Source organism: Balaenoptera physalus (assembly GCF_965194825.1).
Source record: "Balaenoptera physalus genome assembly, chromosome: 11".
NCBI lineage: Eukaryota > Metazoa > Chordata > Mammalia > Artiodactyla > Balaenopteridae > Balaenoptera > Balaenoptera physalus.
In genome coordinates this window covers 12,653,540-12,670,194 of record NC_138896.1, presented here as the reverse complement: position 1 = coordinate 12,670,194, position 16,655 = coordinate 12,653,540, and the positions used below count along the sequence as shown (strand labels likewise).

Below are 16,655 nucleotides of genomic sequence, written 5' to 3'. Positions count from 1 at the left end.
AGGCTTCCCATGTGCTCAGGGCCCAGCCATAAAGCTGGACGCGCTGCCTGGGACCATCAGATAAGCCCTCTGCTCCCTAGGTAGGCTCTTTGAAAAGCAGTTGGGGGTAAGTGGAGAGGCGCACTGGAGCAAGTTTTGGAGGGGTGTGTGTGTGTGTGTGTGTGTGTGTGTGTGTGTGTGTTGGGGGTAAAGTGGAGAGGCGCACTGGAGCAAGTTTTGGAGGGGTGTGTGTGTGTGTGTGTGTGTGTGTGTGTGTGTGTGTGTGTGTTGGGGGTAAGTGGAGAGGCGCACTGGAGCAAGTTTTGGAGGGGTGTGTGTGTGTGTTTGTGTGTGTGTGTGTGTGTGTGTGTGTGTGTGTGTGTGTGTGTTGGGGGTAAAGTGGAGAGGCGCACTGGAGCAAGTTTTGGAGGGGGGTGTGTGTGTGTGTGTGTGTGTGTGTGTGTGTGTGTGTAATGAGATTTTTAGAGCCGTGGATGACATTTGAAAAATATTAACTCGGTCACATCAGTACACTTGAGCCTAAATTTTAAAAACATATTGGAATGGTTATCAAGGCCTGAATAAAATGAATGTACCTACCCAAAATGAAACACATTGTTCCTAAAGGATGACTGTATAGTAAATCCCTCTCCATTTCCTATTTTTACCATCAGAGCTACAAAAGTACGTACACACTTAGGTCTAAACAAAAATTTAAGACTTGGGTTACCTATTAATTGGGCTGAAGTCATCTTTACAAATTGAGATTCCTTCAGGTCCAACCCCAATGAGGAGTTTCTGCCCTTCGCTGTCCCTCACAGAATGCCATTCTGTGCCGTAGTTTTCCATTGCTGACACAATCTGCAAAACTTGGTATTCAGCCGAAGCTTGGCTGGTCCCCTCCAACTCCTTATGCTTTGCCACAATGCTGCAAGACACCAAAAGGGCAGAGAAGCATACAGAGAGATTAACTGATGCAGTCTCCAGAGATAAATCGGTATCATTTTCACTAGTGAATTATACTGACACTGTCATCTACGAATCACAAAAACTCAAAGCTATATACTATTGATGTTTCATTTATTTAGCAAACTTATTGTAAAATACTTTTAAGACACTGTTCAAGATCTCAACTATTAAATAATTAGGAAAAAAAACTATTGGGGATGCCAGAAGGGGATGAATGAAAAGAACTATGGAAAATCTCTAAAAACATACATAAGAGGGGCTTCCCTGGTGGCACAGTGGTTGAGGGTCTGCCTGCCAATGCAGGGGACACGGGTTCGAGCCCTGGTCTGGGAAGATCCCACATGCCGCAGAGCAACTGGGCCCGTGAGCCACAACTACTGAGCCTGCGCATCTGGAGCCTGTGCTCCGCAACAAGAGAGGCCGCGATAGTGAGAGGCCCACGCACCTTGATGAAGAGTGGCCCCCGCTTGCCTCAACTAGAGAAAGCCCTCGCACAGAAACGGAGACCCAACACAGCCAAAAATTAAATAAATAAATAATAAAATTAAAACAAACAAACAAACAAACAAAATACATAAGAAATTTATACATAGCAACGTCTCATGCATTTGTCTAGATTTGCTTTCTAAGTTTCATTATAATATAGCATTAAATGGGATTGATTAGGTCATTTGCAACTGAAAAATGCAGGATCTATTTTATCTATTGGGGCGGACAGCCTCCAATACCATCCTTAAAGGTCCCCACCTCCTGGTATCCATGCTCTCGTGTAACTTCCTTCACTTGAGTGCACACTGGAGTAATGACTTGCTTCTAATGAACAGAATACAGCCAAAGTGATGTGCTGTCACTCACTTCTGAGATTAAGTTATAAAGAGACTTTGAATCCATCTTGGGTGTTTGTTCTTGCTCTGACTCAATTGCTCATCCTTGGGGAAGACAGTCACCACGATATCAAACAGCCCCCCGAAGAGGCCGCCGTGGTGAAGGCACAGGCCAGCCAACAAGCCATCTGAGCCAAACTGGAAGCAGATCCCTCCCTCAGCTGAGCCTTCAGATGAGACTGAACCCCACCAGCAGCTTGACTGCAGCCTCCTGAGAGATCTGGAGCCAGAGAACCCAACCGGGCCACGGCCAGATTCCTGACCCAGAGAACTGTGAGATGATTTTGTTGTTTTAAGCCACTAAGTTTAGAGTGGCAACCCTGTTACCCAGGAAGAGATAATTGAGACATCTTTGTTAGGTCTCTTGGTTTAATCCCTGCTGGGACAAAGAAAATGCCGATAAACATGACAGACTTTTTAAGAGATATGCATTCTTAAAAGGTCAGAGATTTTACAATTCCTGTTATATAGTATTTTGTATAAGGGCATTTATTTGTGTGGATTATATTTTGTGTTTTTAAGTTTCTCAAAGAAAAGGCTAAGAATCTTTTGAAAATAGTGGGTTATATTGGGCAATGGTCTAGTCTCAACCTCACAAATCACCTGTTATCTATCATAGTTTGATTTCCTTCTGGAAACTCTTATAAATTTGCTAGATGTGGGACAGTAAACACGAGCCTGCACTGCAGCCTCACCTGCTCAAGGCGGCACTGGAGAGCTCCTTGGCACACAGCCCCTCAGAGCTGTACTTGGTCGTGTTCTGGCTGTAGTCCCCAAACTTGGTCTGCGCCAGGAGGGCACTGAGTTCCACCGCTTGCTCTGGTGAACACTGGAGGTGGCCTGCCAGGAGGGCCTCCTTGATATGCAAGAAAAAGATATGCCTGCAAAGCAATGTGAGAGTGAGGTTATGCTGGGGGACTAACTAGGTATCGGACCCAACTGCTTAGCAATTTCATAATCCCATTTAAGTAAGGAAAAGAGAGCAAGGAAGAAAGCTGCCTTAAAAACGCTTACTGTTACAGACCTTTTTTTTTTATCATGAGTAGTAAGGCAAAATAAGTCTAAGGATTAAGTTTCTCTGAAACAAAAAGTCTAACCCAAACAAAACAAGTCTAACTATGACAAGTTCAGTAACATTCAAGCTACAAAATAATTATATACATGTTTCTGCATTATACTATTTAAAAGAAATTATCTTAATCAGAAAAACTTTATCTTGATGTGTAATTGTTATCTTAAAATCCTCACCTTTATTCAAATGACCCTCAAATCTCTAGTTTTAACCCCAACTTCTCTCCTAAGGATCATATTCAAATATCCAAGTGCTAACAGACTTCTCCACTGGATGGTCTTCAGTATCCCAATTTCACCTTCTTCAAAGCCAAACTTCCTCCCCAAACCCACTTTTTCTCCCAGTGGAAACCAGAGACTGATTTGTTATTTTTACCACGGACTCACTTTTGACTCTTCATCTTCCTTCTGTCTCTGAAAACTCTTTAAATCCAGTTCCGTTTTTCCCATTTTTACCTCCTCTATCCTACTTGCAGCTCTCAACTGTCAAGAGAATTTACGGTATCCTCTAAGCTGATCTCTCATCTAGACTCCGTGAATCCATCTTCCGAGCTGCTTGCTTCTGATACAAACTTGCCATTTCTCTGCTCAGAATCCTTCAAGGGATCCCCACTGTTTGCCAAGGAAGCACACGTCAGCATGAGCCCAGGGTTCTCCACATCTAGCCCCAGATTTCCAGCTACATCTCCTGTCATTCCCTCCAGCCACCATGCCCCAGGAAAGGGACAATTCCTCCTTCTGGAAAAACCAAGCACATTCACGTCCCCACGTCTCGGTGTTGCTGTTCCCTCTGTCCTGAAGGCCACTCCTCCTGTCCCCTCATTTGGATACCCTTTTGTCTATATCACATGCAAACTATTTCTTCCTCTATTATAATATTTGACAGGTTCTAACTTCTAGTACATTCAGCTGCACCTAAGCTGACTTCATAAGTGCCTCTAACATCAGAGAGTTCTATAAATGTACATAAAACTACACGCTGTCTGCAACTAGCTTATATCCCCATCCTAGTTTCATTCCATATGAGCCTGTCCTAATTGTATACAACACTGTATTCTACATTTACCAAAAGGTATGTGAGAATTAGAAGTCCTGGAAAACTTCAGATATCGTTGCCTGCCAATCCGCGTTGCCTAAGATTCCGAACAGAGTATCTAAACTGTCATAGGCAGACTGGCCTGGATTATGAAATTTGTCTCTGGCAAATGTATAACCTTCCTTTGATGACTCAATACAGCCTCTCAATCATGCTGAAATGCCATGCTATTCCTTCTGTTAACAAATGAATTATGATCATCATTGTAAAGCTCTGAACAGGGTTCCTAAATTCAGCTCCCCCCTTCAGCTGGATACCGTTATTCCAGTCCTCGAGATGCTTTTATTTACATGCTAACCTTGTGTCTGACATCCAGGTAGAAGGGATAACGTGAACAATGCAAAAAAAGGAGGCAAGGGAACTTGAGGGTAGAAATAAAAGGAGGGGCTCTGTTGAGAGTCTCAAAACTTCAGGCTGACAAGAGCCATTAATCCTCCTTTAAGAAATGTTTAAATTCAACGTTTTGTGCCTTCTATAATGATAAAGAAATGTTTAAAATTATCAGACTCTGCCAAACACTGCAGTTTTTTCTTTATTCAAAGCCCCCTATGAAGAAATCACAGTAAGAATGCATAATAGCACTGGAAGAAGATAAGCATGGTTTTTATTAACCCAAACATCTGCTTGTCTTTAAAGTATTTCTGACATACTGCTAAACTGAGAAGGGGGTCCTTACTGGGGCAAAGAAATAACTACAAAAATAACTTGTTTTAAAATAGCTATCTGAGGACTGAGGTCTAGCCCTCCCTTAAAATCTTGATGTTACAACACTGCTTCAGCCCTCAGAAGGCTTTTTAGAGGACTGTTCGGTAAACGTCATCTTGGTTAATGTATCTCTGTCTCTGCATTCATCAGTGGACATGTTAGTAGGGAACAAAAACCTAAATATATACTTCCATTAAAGAAGAAAGCATGTGCTGAAAGATTTTAAGGGTATCACCCAAAAACCTAAATATATACTTCCATTAAAGAAGAAAGCATGTGCTGAAAGATTTTAAGGGTATCACCCAAAAACCTAAATATATACTTCCATTAAAGAAGAAAGTATGTGCTGAAAGATTTTAAGGTTTTCACCCAAACTAAGTCTTCTCAATTTAATTACTGCTTATATGAAAATGTCTTTTAACTTATTTCCTAAGTATTAAGTTAGAGACTAGTTTAGCCTGCAAAAGAAGAGTTTCAAAATTGATCCAATTTCCTTTTCCAAACTATCCACCACGACTTCTGGACAGACAGCTGCCAAAATCAAAGGCAAAGAAGCAGCAGTAACAAAATATTAACAGGTGGTCAGCAGCCTGAGAGTAATGTGATCCTTTCTCGGTGTGTGAGTCAGAATTTTTAAAAAGGAGCTGGGGGACAATAGCCTTTTCAACATACTCCACATTCTAGGCTGCATTGCAGTCGATACCCTGTAAGTACAAAACTCCTCCTCCTTATCATTTACAGAAACTTTCTGGTAGGGCCCTTCCTGCATTTTACCGTTTCATGGCTATAAAGCAACCTTTTCATTTCAAGTCAACAAATTTGCCACGCATGGCCACTGTGCCAAGCCCTATGCCGGGGTCCCAGGGTGAATGTATCTGATGGCTCCTGTTTCGATGGAAGGTACAGCCTCTTGGTGTGAAGGAATGTATCCTATCAAAATAACTCTGGCTACAAACTGGCTCTTGGGTGATAAGTTTATGCTCTCCAGGAGAAGAGCACATGCAGCAGTGACAGCAAAGGTCACAGCGGCGGCAGGCCATCAGCAGACCCTATTTCATGTGCTCTTTCAAAGAGGGAGAATGGCAGGGCATGCAGAAACACTTCCACAAGGAATCCAGTGATGGCTCAATAATTAGGGGTGGTTTTCAGTCAAGTATTTTTTCCTGTTATTTTCTCTCCAACCATCTGGCCTGTAACTGTCTGGCTCATGGATTCCCCCCCCCCACCTCCCTTTTTGTAAAGTGGTTAAAAGTTACCAATAATATCAAAATAAGCAGATGTGGTCAAAGAAGTCAGGCCTGCAGTGAATTTTTTTTTTTTTTTAAGTAAAGATCAAAAGTGGTTGGCTTGGGGCTTCCCTGGTGGCGCAGTGGTTGAGAATCTGCCTGCTAATGCAGGGGACACGGGCTCGAGCCCTGGTCTGGGAAGATCCCACATGCCACGGAGCAACAGAGCCCGTGAGCCACAATTACTGAGCCTGCGCGTCTGGAGCCTGTGCTCCGCAACAAGAGAGGCCGTGATAGTGAGAGGCCTGCGCACCGCGATGAAGAGTGGCCCCCGCTCGCCACAACTAGAGAAAGCTCTCGCACAGAAACGAAGACCCAACACAGCCAAAAATAAATAAATAAATTAATTAATTAATTAACAACAACAAAAAAAGAGTAGCGATTAAAATACAGATTAAAAAAAAAAAAAGTGGTTGGCTTATCGAATTCAATTTAGGCTACAAGCTAGAATCATAAACAGAAAGAAAGCCTTTGGAAAAAATGATTTCTTTGTCTTAAGCAAATGTCTATGAATATGTCCTAACAGACATAAGCTCATTTTCTAAACATTCTTTTGGTTGCACCTTGAAATTCATGATTCTTCAAGCTTTACCCAGTTACTAAGAAAACAGATACTTTCAATATATGGATGGGGTTTGGAACCCCAAAGTGAAACATTCTAGCTAACTCCTGTCTTTGCATTTAATGAATTCACACTTGCTGCAGCATTAGGGAAGACTTAAAAAAAAAGGGCGGGGGGATAAATATAAGGATATGTCATATTTTAATTTAAAAAAAGAGTCACATATCCTTAACATATTTTTGTTTCAGAGTATGTACTTCAGATTTCCTCTATGTTTAAAATGAATTCCTTTCCATAGCTTTATGGAATAAAGTCAGGTCATTTATCTTTTGAGAACTGTAATCAGAGCCCTCTCCTCTAAACCCTGTCTTGTCTCATAAAGAAATCATCTAGGGGCTTCCCTGGTGGCGCAGTGGTTGAGAATCTGCCTGCTAATGCAGGGGACACGGGTTCGAGCCCTGGTCTGGGAAGATCCCACATGCCGCGGAGCAAGTAGGCCCGTGAGCCACAGTTACTGAGCCTGCGCGTCTGGAGCCTGTGCTCCGCAACAACAGAGGCCGCGATAGTGAGAGGCCCGCGCACCGCGATGAAGAGTGGCCCTCACTTGCCACAACTAGAGAAAGCCCTCGCACAGAAACGAAGACCCAACACAGCCATTAAAAAAAAAAAAAAAAAAAAAAGAGTGCATAGGCATTATCTTTAAAAAAAAAAAAAAAAAGAAATCATCTAATAATCAAAGCAGAACTCTCTGTGACCCGATCGGGAGTTGTCTATCCGCTCACCGCAGTTACTCTCAATGACTGCCCTCCAGTTATCTTCCCAGTTACATGATTTTGAAGAGCTTTTCATGACACAAATATAAAACAACTATCTCCACATTTACTATTAAACTCAAAATTAAGTAACTAACCTAAAACATCTCGAAAATGGCTAAGTAGCTATTTTTAAAAAGTCTCCAGTCGTAGTAACTGAAGTGAATTTCTCTCCAAGAGACTGACTGAACTTGGCCCTCCGTTGTAACGGCTGGTTTTTCCCTCACAGAGCGAGACACCCACTGAGATCACCCGTATGCCCGCCTCAGTCCAATGAGTCATTAAACCACAAGCTCTAACTGCCAAGTTATATTTAAAAATTATCAAGTCACAACAGAATTGCTATAGGTTTGTTTTGTATCTTAAAATTCCAGTGAAACAAAAATCAGTTCAAGATAGATCGCAGGCCTAAATATAAAAGCTAAAACTGTAACCCTTTTAGAACAAAACATAGGAGAGTATCTTCATGACTTGGAGGTAGGTTCCTCAGGATGCAGTCAGCAAAAACCGTAAAAGAAAAAAGTGGATAAATGAGACTTCACCAAGGTTAAAAACTTCTACTCATCAAAAGGCATCAAAAACACAGGCAAACCACAGGAAAAAAAAATACACTTATAAAACATATATCTGACAAAGGACTCGTATATATAAAGAATTTGTGCAGCTCAAAAATAAAGACAACTGCTCAATAAAAAAGGGCCAGTGACTTGAAAAGATACTTCGCAAAAGGTGTACAAAAGGCCAATAAGCACATGAAAAGTGTTATTAATCAACAGAGATGTAAAGCCACAAACTAAAACCACAATGTGCTACCACTATAAACCCACCTGAAACCTGGCAGGGATGTGGACGAACTGGTGTCCTGTACATTGTCGACAGGAGTACAGAATGGTACAATTGCTTTGGGAAAAGGTCTGGCAGTTACTTATAAGCTAAACAATTACCTCCATGACCCAGCTCTTCCATTCTTATTTACTCAAGAGAAATGAAAACACATGTCTACAAAAAAGACGTGCTTGAATGTTCATAGCAGCTTTATTCACGATAGCTGGAAAACAGGTGTTCATCAATAGGAGCATGCATCAACAAACAGCAGTACGTTCCTACAGTGGAATACTATCCAGCAATAAACAGGAACAAGCCACTGATGTATATAACAAGATGATGGGTCTCGAAAAATTTATGAACGAAAGGAGCCAGACACAAAAGAGTACATACTGTGCGATTCCACTGACATGAAGTAGAACAGGCATCACTAAACTATGCTGGAAAAACATACAACCTGGTTGTGGGGTGGCGGTAGGGAAGGGGGGGCGGGAACGACTGCAGAGCGGCATGACAGAACTTTCTGGAGTGATGGTAATACTTATTAAGGGTTTTGTTTAAACAGGTACATCCATTTGCCAAAACTCATTAAGTGGTATATTAGGATTTAGGCATTTCATCATATATAAATTCTGTATCAAAAGAAAAAAAAAGAACTGTAGGCAAATACTGAGTTCTAGTTAGTGATACACATACTGAAGTATTTAGGGGGATGTGTACTCACACACAACTTATTTTGAAAAGCATCAAAAAATAGACTGATGGATGGATAGAGGGATCAATGAATGGATAAATATGTGATAAAGTATATTAAACTGTTAATAGTAGAATCTAGGTATTGGGTGTTCACTGTAAAAATTTTCAACTTATCCGTACATTTGAAATTTTTCATAGTAAGAGGTTGAGAAAATAACACCAGTAAAAATCCCTAGGGTCAAGGTTCAGAATTCAAATGAAGAGCCACACCTAAAATGAACCATCACATCTACCGCACTTCATGGAAGGCTTACAATTGAGAAACCTGTCACAGCCAATAATTACCAAGTCAGGTCTCTACTCAGGTGTAAGGAAATCCTTCTCAAAGCCCAAAATGCAAAATGGGAATCACTGATAAATTTGCTTTCTCCTCAGGCTCCAAAGCAGTTAAAAGATAAGGAGGGTACAGGTGAGGGAAATTCCTAATTTCAAAAGTGGTTACAACTCACAGCAGAAAAACACTTGGAAGCATAAAATCTGGACTTCTAAAAAATATGATTACTCGCAGTAGATAGCTGTCCCTAGGCAAACAACAGTCCGGGCAATCTTGTAGTTTAAGAGCATTAACTACAATCTCTTTCTCAACAATTTAGATTAGTGTGGAGGGCTATCAGGTCCAGAAGAGGTCTGGGATCAGGCTTTAGGGGTACACGACTCAGAGAATAAACCTGGAACCTGACCCCACTGGTCACCCTGAATCTGCCCTTTGTGCCATCTAAATATTTAAATTTTATTTATAATGACATTCAAAATGCACAGTTCATTTTGGTTACATAAAAATCAATTTCTCAATGTTCTCTGATATTTCATACACATATATAAGTATCAGAAATTCAAAAAGAGACTGAAGGGGCCCAGGTGGGCGGTCTGTGGCTACAGTAACCATATATAACACCACAAACATCCCGTACTCTGAACAGAAAAAAAACTTAAAAGATAAATAAGAATTCAGAAATGTAATTAATACTTTCTTTGGAAATAATATACACGTCTGTCTTTACCATTTTTTACTTTCCTGGGGCCTATGTTGTATTTGGGCATGCCAAAAAAAAAAAAAAAGAGAATGTGTCATCCCACTCTTAGGCATGTAGTTGATATGAAGAACATAATACTCCTGCAATGCATCCTATGGAATTTATCCATCCTGAATCACACAAAGGTAAATTCTGTAATCAACCTTTACCATCATGACAATGTTTTTTGTTTTAAATTTATTTATTTTATTTTTGGCTGCGTTGGGTCTTCGTTGCTGCGCACCGGCTTTTCTCTAGTTGCGGTGAGAGGGGGCTACTCTTCACTGCGATGCGTGGGCTTCTCATTGCGTGATGTTTTATAAGACTCTGAATGTGATTACAGGCACTGGCTAGGGTCAATGTGATTCAGCTGTGTACTGATTGGAGACTGTCACCTCCACCTGCCTATAGTTTGCATGTGGCATTTGCTTTGTGGGTTTCAGTGATGCCATCTTCCTTCGATTTTCACTTGTCTAAGTAATATTTGTTGAGAGACAGGGAAAAATTGAGTTTAATAAGTAGCCAGGACCTACAAATTGGTTGAAATTAGATAAAGTGAGCCTGCGGCTTGAAAACTATCTGAACTTCATAAAAGGTCCAGGAGCGTGGTAGTTCACTCGAGATAAGAACTAACAACCACAATGAACAAATGGCTTGGAATGAGGTAGAGGGGGCGAAGGAAGGAAGCAAGCAAACAAAAGAATGCCAAGCACTGAGCAAATTCTTAACTGAGAAAAATCACTACAAAACATTGTTTAGTGGTGAGATTTCTTTTAGACATTCTCAAACTTTTCAGGTTATAGAAGCAAGCTGGCAAACATTTCAATACCTATAAGAAAATTTATATTATCACAGTATCAGTTAACCCCATTTTTTTTTTTATTTCCAAGTTCTTAATTCATTGATTCAACAAATATTTACACACCAAGCACTTGCTAGATTCTGGGTATACAAGGTTGATCAGCTCCTTGCTTAATGGAATTTAGATTATTAGAGCGGCTGACAATAAGCAAATTGTCACGTAAGTAAATGGAGTGTTACACACTCATTAAATGCTATAAAGGAAAGCTACACGATGTCTTGGGAGAGTTTAGTCTCCTGAGCACGCCTGGAGAAGCCTTCCCCGGGGAGTGATGAGTGAACTGGTGCGTGAACTGGGGTCTGAAGTCAAACGCATCACTGCTCGCAACTTTTAAGATCCTAATGAGATGCAACGTTCAGGATTATAGCATTTCCGTGAACATGTAGTTCAGCACTCACGGAGCCCCTGTATTGGGATTGGTTTCTGGGATAGAGGATTCAGGTGTTGGTGAGTCTTAACCAAGCAGGGTGCCTCTAGCAAAGAACACAGAGCTCTGCTAAAATGTGGCAGTCAGGAGAAACAGAAAGATTTTATTGGGAATGGATGGTATAATTACCATCCCTGAAGATGAAGCATATAATTCTCTAATCTCTGGTTTTGAAAATGTTGACAAAATCTGGTCTGAATTGCTGTGAATAACCGAAAGCCTTTGAAAGGTAATAATTTCAAAGACGATTATGATTTCAGATCTACTTCCAGAATATATTAATTTCACTTTTCGTTTTAATCCATAGCATGGCAAACATCTGCTGAAAACACCTGCTGTCGCCAGTCTCTGAAAGGTGCCAGCTGAGTCTAAACAAAACTCTCTGGTTACTTTCCAGAATCCCCCATTCCAGAGCAAACATAATAATCCAGGTAAAGAATCAAATCTAAAATTAGGCCACATCAGAGGTCAGACTAACTCTATCTACCAATCTAAGCAGACATTGGATATATTTTTTCTCTCTTCAGAGAAATGTATTTAGAAAAAGCATTAGGAAAATAATATGGAGAGGAAACAGAAGCCAAGAAAAAAAAAAAATCTACTGCTAGAAGGGATTTTAAAGAATCTCTTTCAGGGTTTTCAGTTGGGCTCAAGTCTTGGAAGGCTGTACATGCTGGTGGTAGACTGCTGAGCTGGACCTAGAACGCAGGGGCTTCTGCCTTGCCCCTAGAACTCTCCTCTTACAGACGGGCCTTCCTGCCTGTCATTCTCACAGCAGCTTCCCTAATCTGATGCAAACTAATATATTAACTGCCCCCAGTCAGGCCAGCTCTACTGCGAGCTTTAATTGTCCACAGAGACAACTTGGCTAGGATATTTCAGCACCATTTAATAAACTGTCCAGACACTTTCTGTATATTAAATGGAAATGACTTATGACTTGACCTCATGACTTGACCAAGAGATGGTAAAATATCACCTCTCATAACTGGACTGGCAAAGCTGAGCTTACTCATTATGTAAACAGATCTATTTTATTTTCATGGCATTTTCTATAAATATTTTATAACAAATGATTAAATATCAAAAATGTTTATCAACCAGCTTTATCTTGATAACATAATATTAGGGAAAATAAGTATTTCTGTTCTGTAGTATCATGCACATAAACACAATGCTAATTAGGATCAGCACAACTACTGATCCTAATGAAAAGGTACAATGCTAATTACAACTCACTTTATCTAGTTATTAAAGCAGAATGCTATATAAACTTTAGGTGGCATTTTCTTAAAATTCTGTATTTATTTCAGACAACCCCACAAAAACAAGTAAAATACACCAATATTTTAAAAGTCAAAATCACATGAATTTTTCAGTATGATTTCAAAAGGAATGAAAATCAATTAAAATTACCTAGTCTAACTAGGTATGTGCAATCTTTGAGTGCTATTAGACATGAATCTCGAGTCAAAGTCAATTGAGTCAATAAAGTAGGAAATTTGATTCCAATTCTAATTCATAAAATGTCTCGATTTCTTGCATGAATAGAATGGAGTTGATAATAGTTATTAACTCTATTACAAGAAAGCACAGGTAAAGACTAGTAGCAAATTGTAAAATCTGTAAGCATTTATAATACAGATGTACATATTATATTATGACTGCAGCCATTGGTTTTTTTTAAAGATTTTTTTGATATGGACCATTTTTTAAAAGTCTTTATTGAAGTTTTTACAATATTGCTTCTGTTTTATGTTTTGGTTTTTTGGCCGCGAGGCATGTGGGATCTTAGCTCCCCGACCAGGGATCAAACCCATACCCCCTGCATTGGAAGGCGAAGTCTTAACCACTGGACCGGCAGAGGAGTCCCCTAGTCATTGTTTAAATGATGTATTTGGTCCTCCAAACTTCTGCAGATTTAAAAAATAAATCCGTGTCATCAAAACAGATTTGAATCTGGAGGCCCTGAAATAATTGCAAAATAATGATAAAGCTACACAATGAAAATTCCAAGATGTTGTGTTTTATGTATATATGTACTATTTTCTTTTACTCAACTGCAAGTTATCACACTGAAGTGCAAAGTAGAAGCATTCACAAATCCGCTTTAAGTTAAAAAAAATAAAAAAATAAAAAACCCAACCTATCCTGATTCATATAGACAGCTAAAACATCCTTAAACATGGAATCACTTGAATACTTTGCAACACATTTTCAGAAGCACTAAGAATTCAATATACTAGCTTCCCTCAGATACACAATTGAACACTTCTCTCACCATTTAGAGCCCCATAAAAAGGCAAAGGAGAGATTTCAAATTCAAATAAATAGTATTTCAAAATATGTGTCTATACGTCCTTTGGTAAACAACCAAAAAAATGACATGTTAAAAAACTCTTAAAGGATATGGCTCACTCATCATTTCTCATAATTCTCACACTCACATTTTTTATGTGCATGGCAAATTTCCAATCCAAAGGATTATGAAAAACATTAGAACTAAGATCCAAAGTTTACCGTGTTTAAAAGTAGTCATTTTCCTTTTTCTTTTTTTTTTTTTTTACATGCCACTCTAAGATTTAGGTCTCCTGCATTTCAGCAGTAAATATTAAACACCAGTTTCCTAGCCTGGCTCATCCTTGAGAAAAGTATTACAGCCAGTCCAGGGGAGAATCCATCCTCTGTTTGAAAAAGGAAACCACATGCTCCAATTGTCTACCACTACTGGTGGTTTTCTAGAAGAGAGAAATTTAACAATCTGAACTCAACAATCATGTATAACCTATCTGTGGGGTAGCGATGGATTACTGCTGGCTTTAAAAGAGTTTTCTGACTAAGTTTTCAAGAAACTGAAAAACTTTTAAAATTCGGACAGAGCTCTTTGCTACACACTGTAACTTGACACTAGGCTGAAGAAGTTGACCAAGTTTAAGTAACCCAAGAGGAACTGTTTCCTGCTTTCTGTTAGAGCAGACTGCAATGACCTGTAGTAACACTGCTGAGACAGAGGTTACTATCGGGCAGTAGATGCCGCTATCAGGAAGTCAGTTAGGTCTTTTTTTCTTTCTTTCTTTCTTTTTTAAATTATTTTTTAATTTTTTTGCGCTGTGGCACTGATCTCAAGTGTTTGTAAGAATTCAACCTTGCTCTCCCATTGTCTATAAAAATAAGAAAAACACCAGAAGAGTTGGAAAATGTACCCCAGGCCAACTATGCAGCTCTCTTTTCACCTCAACAAAAGAACTGTGCTATGGAAAACTTCTAAGTTATAACCAACTCACTCTGTATCAAAACAAACTTGCCTGTGAACATCTCTGGGAAGGTACAGTGGCCCTTCCTAAATGGAATCAAAGGTCTATTTGACATTGGTTTATTTTAGCGTCACTTTACCTAGTCTGCTCCTGTAAGATGAGATGAGGCTCCACGAAGAACTTGACTCTCAGTTTAAGCCGGTAAGGGGCTAGCCCATCCATCTGCTGGGAGATCCGATTTCTCAGATTTAGCCATAAACTTTCACCTTTGCTACCCGTAAACTGTAGTCCAAAATAATCAACTTCTATAATTCCCAATCGCCTGCACACCTAAAACAAAAATGAATGCAGCGTGGATGAGCAAGTGGTCCATGTGGTCAAAGCAAACCCAAACACTCCATCTGAGTCTAAGATTCCTGCCTATTGTTTTTTTTTTTTTTTAAAAAACAAAGCTCAACAACGGTGTTACAATTCCTGTTGTCAGCTAAAACAACAGAGTTCTAAAGCTCCAGTGATGCGAAACCACTAGATGTAGTATAGAGGCACAAAAGGAGTTCTCAAAATGTAGCCTTCCAGAAAGGCTGAGGACGGGAATCCACGGGGTATTTTCCTTCTTATTCCAATCACTGGAATTCCCTCCACTAGCACAATCTGCACAGCTGATTTGGCAGCTTATTATCTGGACAATTTTAACCATCTGGACTCCAAAAAAGCAAACACACTGAGGAAACACGCCACAAGTGTCAGCTAAGCTTTGCAGGAGGTTTTCCAAACATCTCAGGTCGAGGGGGTTGGAGGGCACAGCGTTTCACTTGAGATCAAATTTTCTGTCACACCACTATGCACTGTTTGGAACCGTTCCTCCTCACTCCTAAGGAAACGCGTGCTTAAAGACAACCGAGGAGTCCACGACCCAAACCTACCGTCCTCTCGTCCCCCGCGAATCGGGAGATGCAAGGAGGTGCATAGGAAATGCTTCTCCATTTGAGAAGCATCAAGAGATAAGGGCACTGCTTGTCTGCCGAGCAACCCGAGGGACCTGCGACCGCCTCCAGCCACCTCATCCCGGCACGCAGGTGGCGCTGCCAGGCCCCGCGGGGACCCGACAGGAGGCATCATTCACACACCTGAGGCAGGTGTGCTGGGCCACCTTCTTCCGGGAAAGTCCCGGGCTGGGGGGCAGGGGGGCAGGCCCGCCGCGCGTCCCCCGCGCCCTCCACCCCCACCCCACCACGCGCCCCCGGCGCGCCACGAAGGGGCCGCGCGCCCCACGGCCTCGTGGAGGAAGGGGCGCAGGCCGGGCGCCTGGGGCGCACTAACCCCGCCGCCGCCGCTGCGCCGCCGGCCCCCGGCAAGCGGCGCGTCCCGGCGCCACAGCGAGGCCCCTCGGCCTCGGGGAACCGGCCTGGACTCCGCGCCTGGCCCCTGGTCCTCACCTGGTTGAGGCAGTCCTCGCCGTTGGCTTTCGCCTCCACCTCCACCTCCATCAGCACCGCGTCCGGCCTCGTCACATAGCACAGCATGGCTGGGGCCGCCGCTGCCGCCACAGCCGCCTCGTCTTTGGTGTGCGCAGGGTTCAGACCCAGCTCCGGGCTCGGCGAGGCTGGCCCTCGGGAGGCTGAAGCCCTGCAGACCACTGCCCTGCGCCCTGCGCCCCGCAGCCGCCTCGCCCTCCCCGCCACCCCCTCTCCAGCCCGCCCGCCAGCTGGCTCTCCAGCTCCCGCGGCGGCGCCGCACTCCAGCAACCCGACTGCCTGCGCCGCAGCGGGGACTTCTCTGATATAGCGGCCCCGCCCCCTTCGGCTGGGGCCCCCGCCAATCACGGAGGCCCCGCCCCTCCGCCGCCGCCCGACCAGCCAATAGCAGCGGCCGCTCGGCCGCCGCCCGACCTCCCAGAGCCGGCTGAGTTCCCCCGGCCGCCGGGGAGGTGGTAGCTTGCGGGAGCTGAGCGCTGCGCAAGGAGGGAGGCCTCGGACGTGCTTGCTACCTCTGCTCGCTGGGAGACGCTGCTCCGAGCCAGCGACCGCCCGGGGCTCCCACGTGGGGTCGCCTTTCTGTCGGGCTTGAATTTATAGTGATTAAACGCCTCCAAGCTACCGCTGTTCTTCAGAAGCCTTGGGTCGCTCCAATAGCGCGTTTGGGGGGCGGGGTGGT

The 16,655-nt window shown here is 42.4% G+C and overlaps 1 protein-coding gene and 1 long non-coding RNA gene across 9 annotated transcripts in view; one reads left to right on the top strand and one right to left on the bottom strand.

Moving 5' to 3' along the window:
• The window catches only part of LOC309638869, a 344,192-nt gene extending 336,100 nt beyond the window's left edge, over positions 1–8,092 (top strand). The window contains exon 2 of the long non-coding RNA XR_014251371.1: positions 6,044–8,092. This is a non-coding gene — a long non-coding RNA (uncharacterized lncRNA). The remainder of the gene's footprint in view (positions 1–6,043) is intronic.
• The window catches only part of MYLIP (myosin regulatory light chain interacting protein), a 100,669-nt gene extending 84,413 nt beyond the window's left edge, over positions 1–16,256 (bottom strand). For 7 of the 8 annotated variants that reach the window (XM_082415216.1, XM_082415219.1, XM_082415218.1 and 4 more), the window contains exons 1-4: positions 15,938–16,254; positions 14,641–14,831; positions 2,528–2,713; positions 710–907 (exon numbers count right to left, since the gene is read on the bottom strand). In XM_082415216.1, coding sequence (XP_082271342.1) covers positions 710–907; positions 2,528–2,713; positions 14,641–14,831; positions 15,938–16,024 — 662 coding nt within the window. In that variant the 5' untranslated portion in view covers positions 16,025–16,254. Of the gene's footprint in view, positions 1–709; positions 908–2,527; positions 2,714–14,640; positions 14,832–15,937 lie in introns of all 8 variants that reach the window. The other variant, XM_082415223.1, reaches the window with a different exon arrangement.
• Positions 16,257–16,655: the final 399 nt, after the last annotated feature.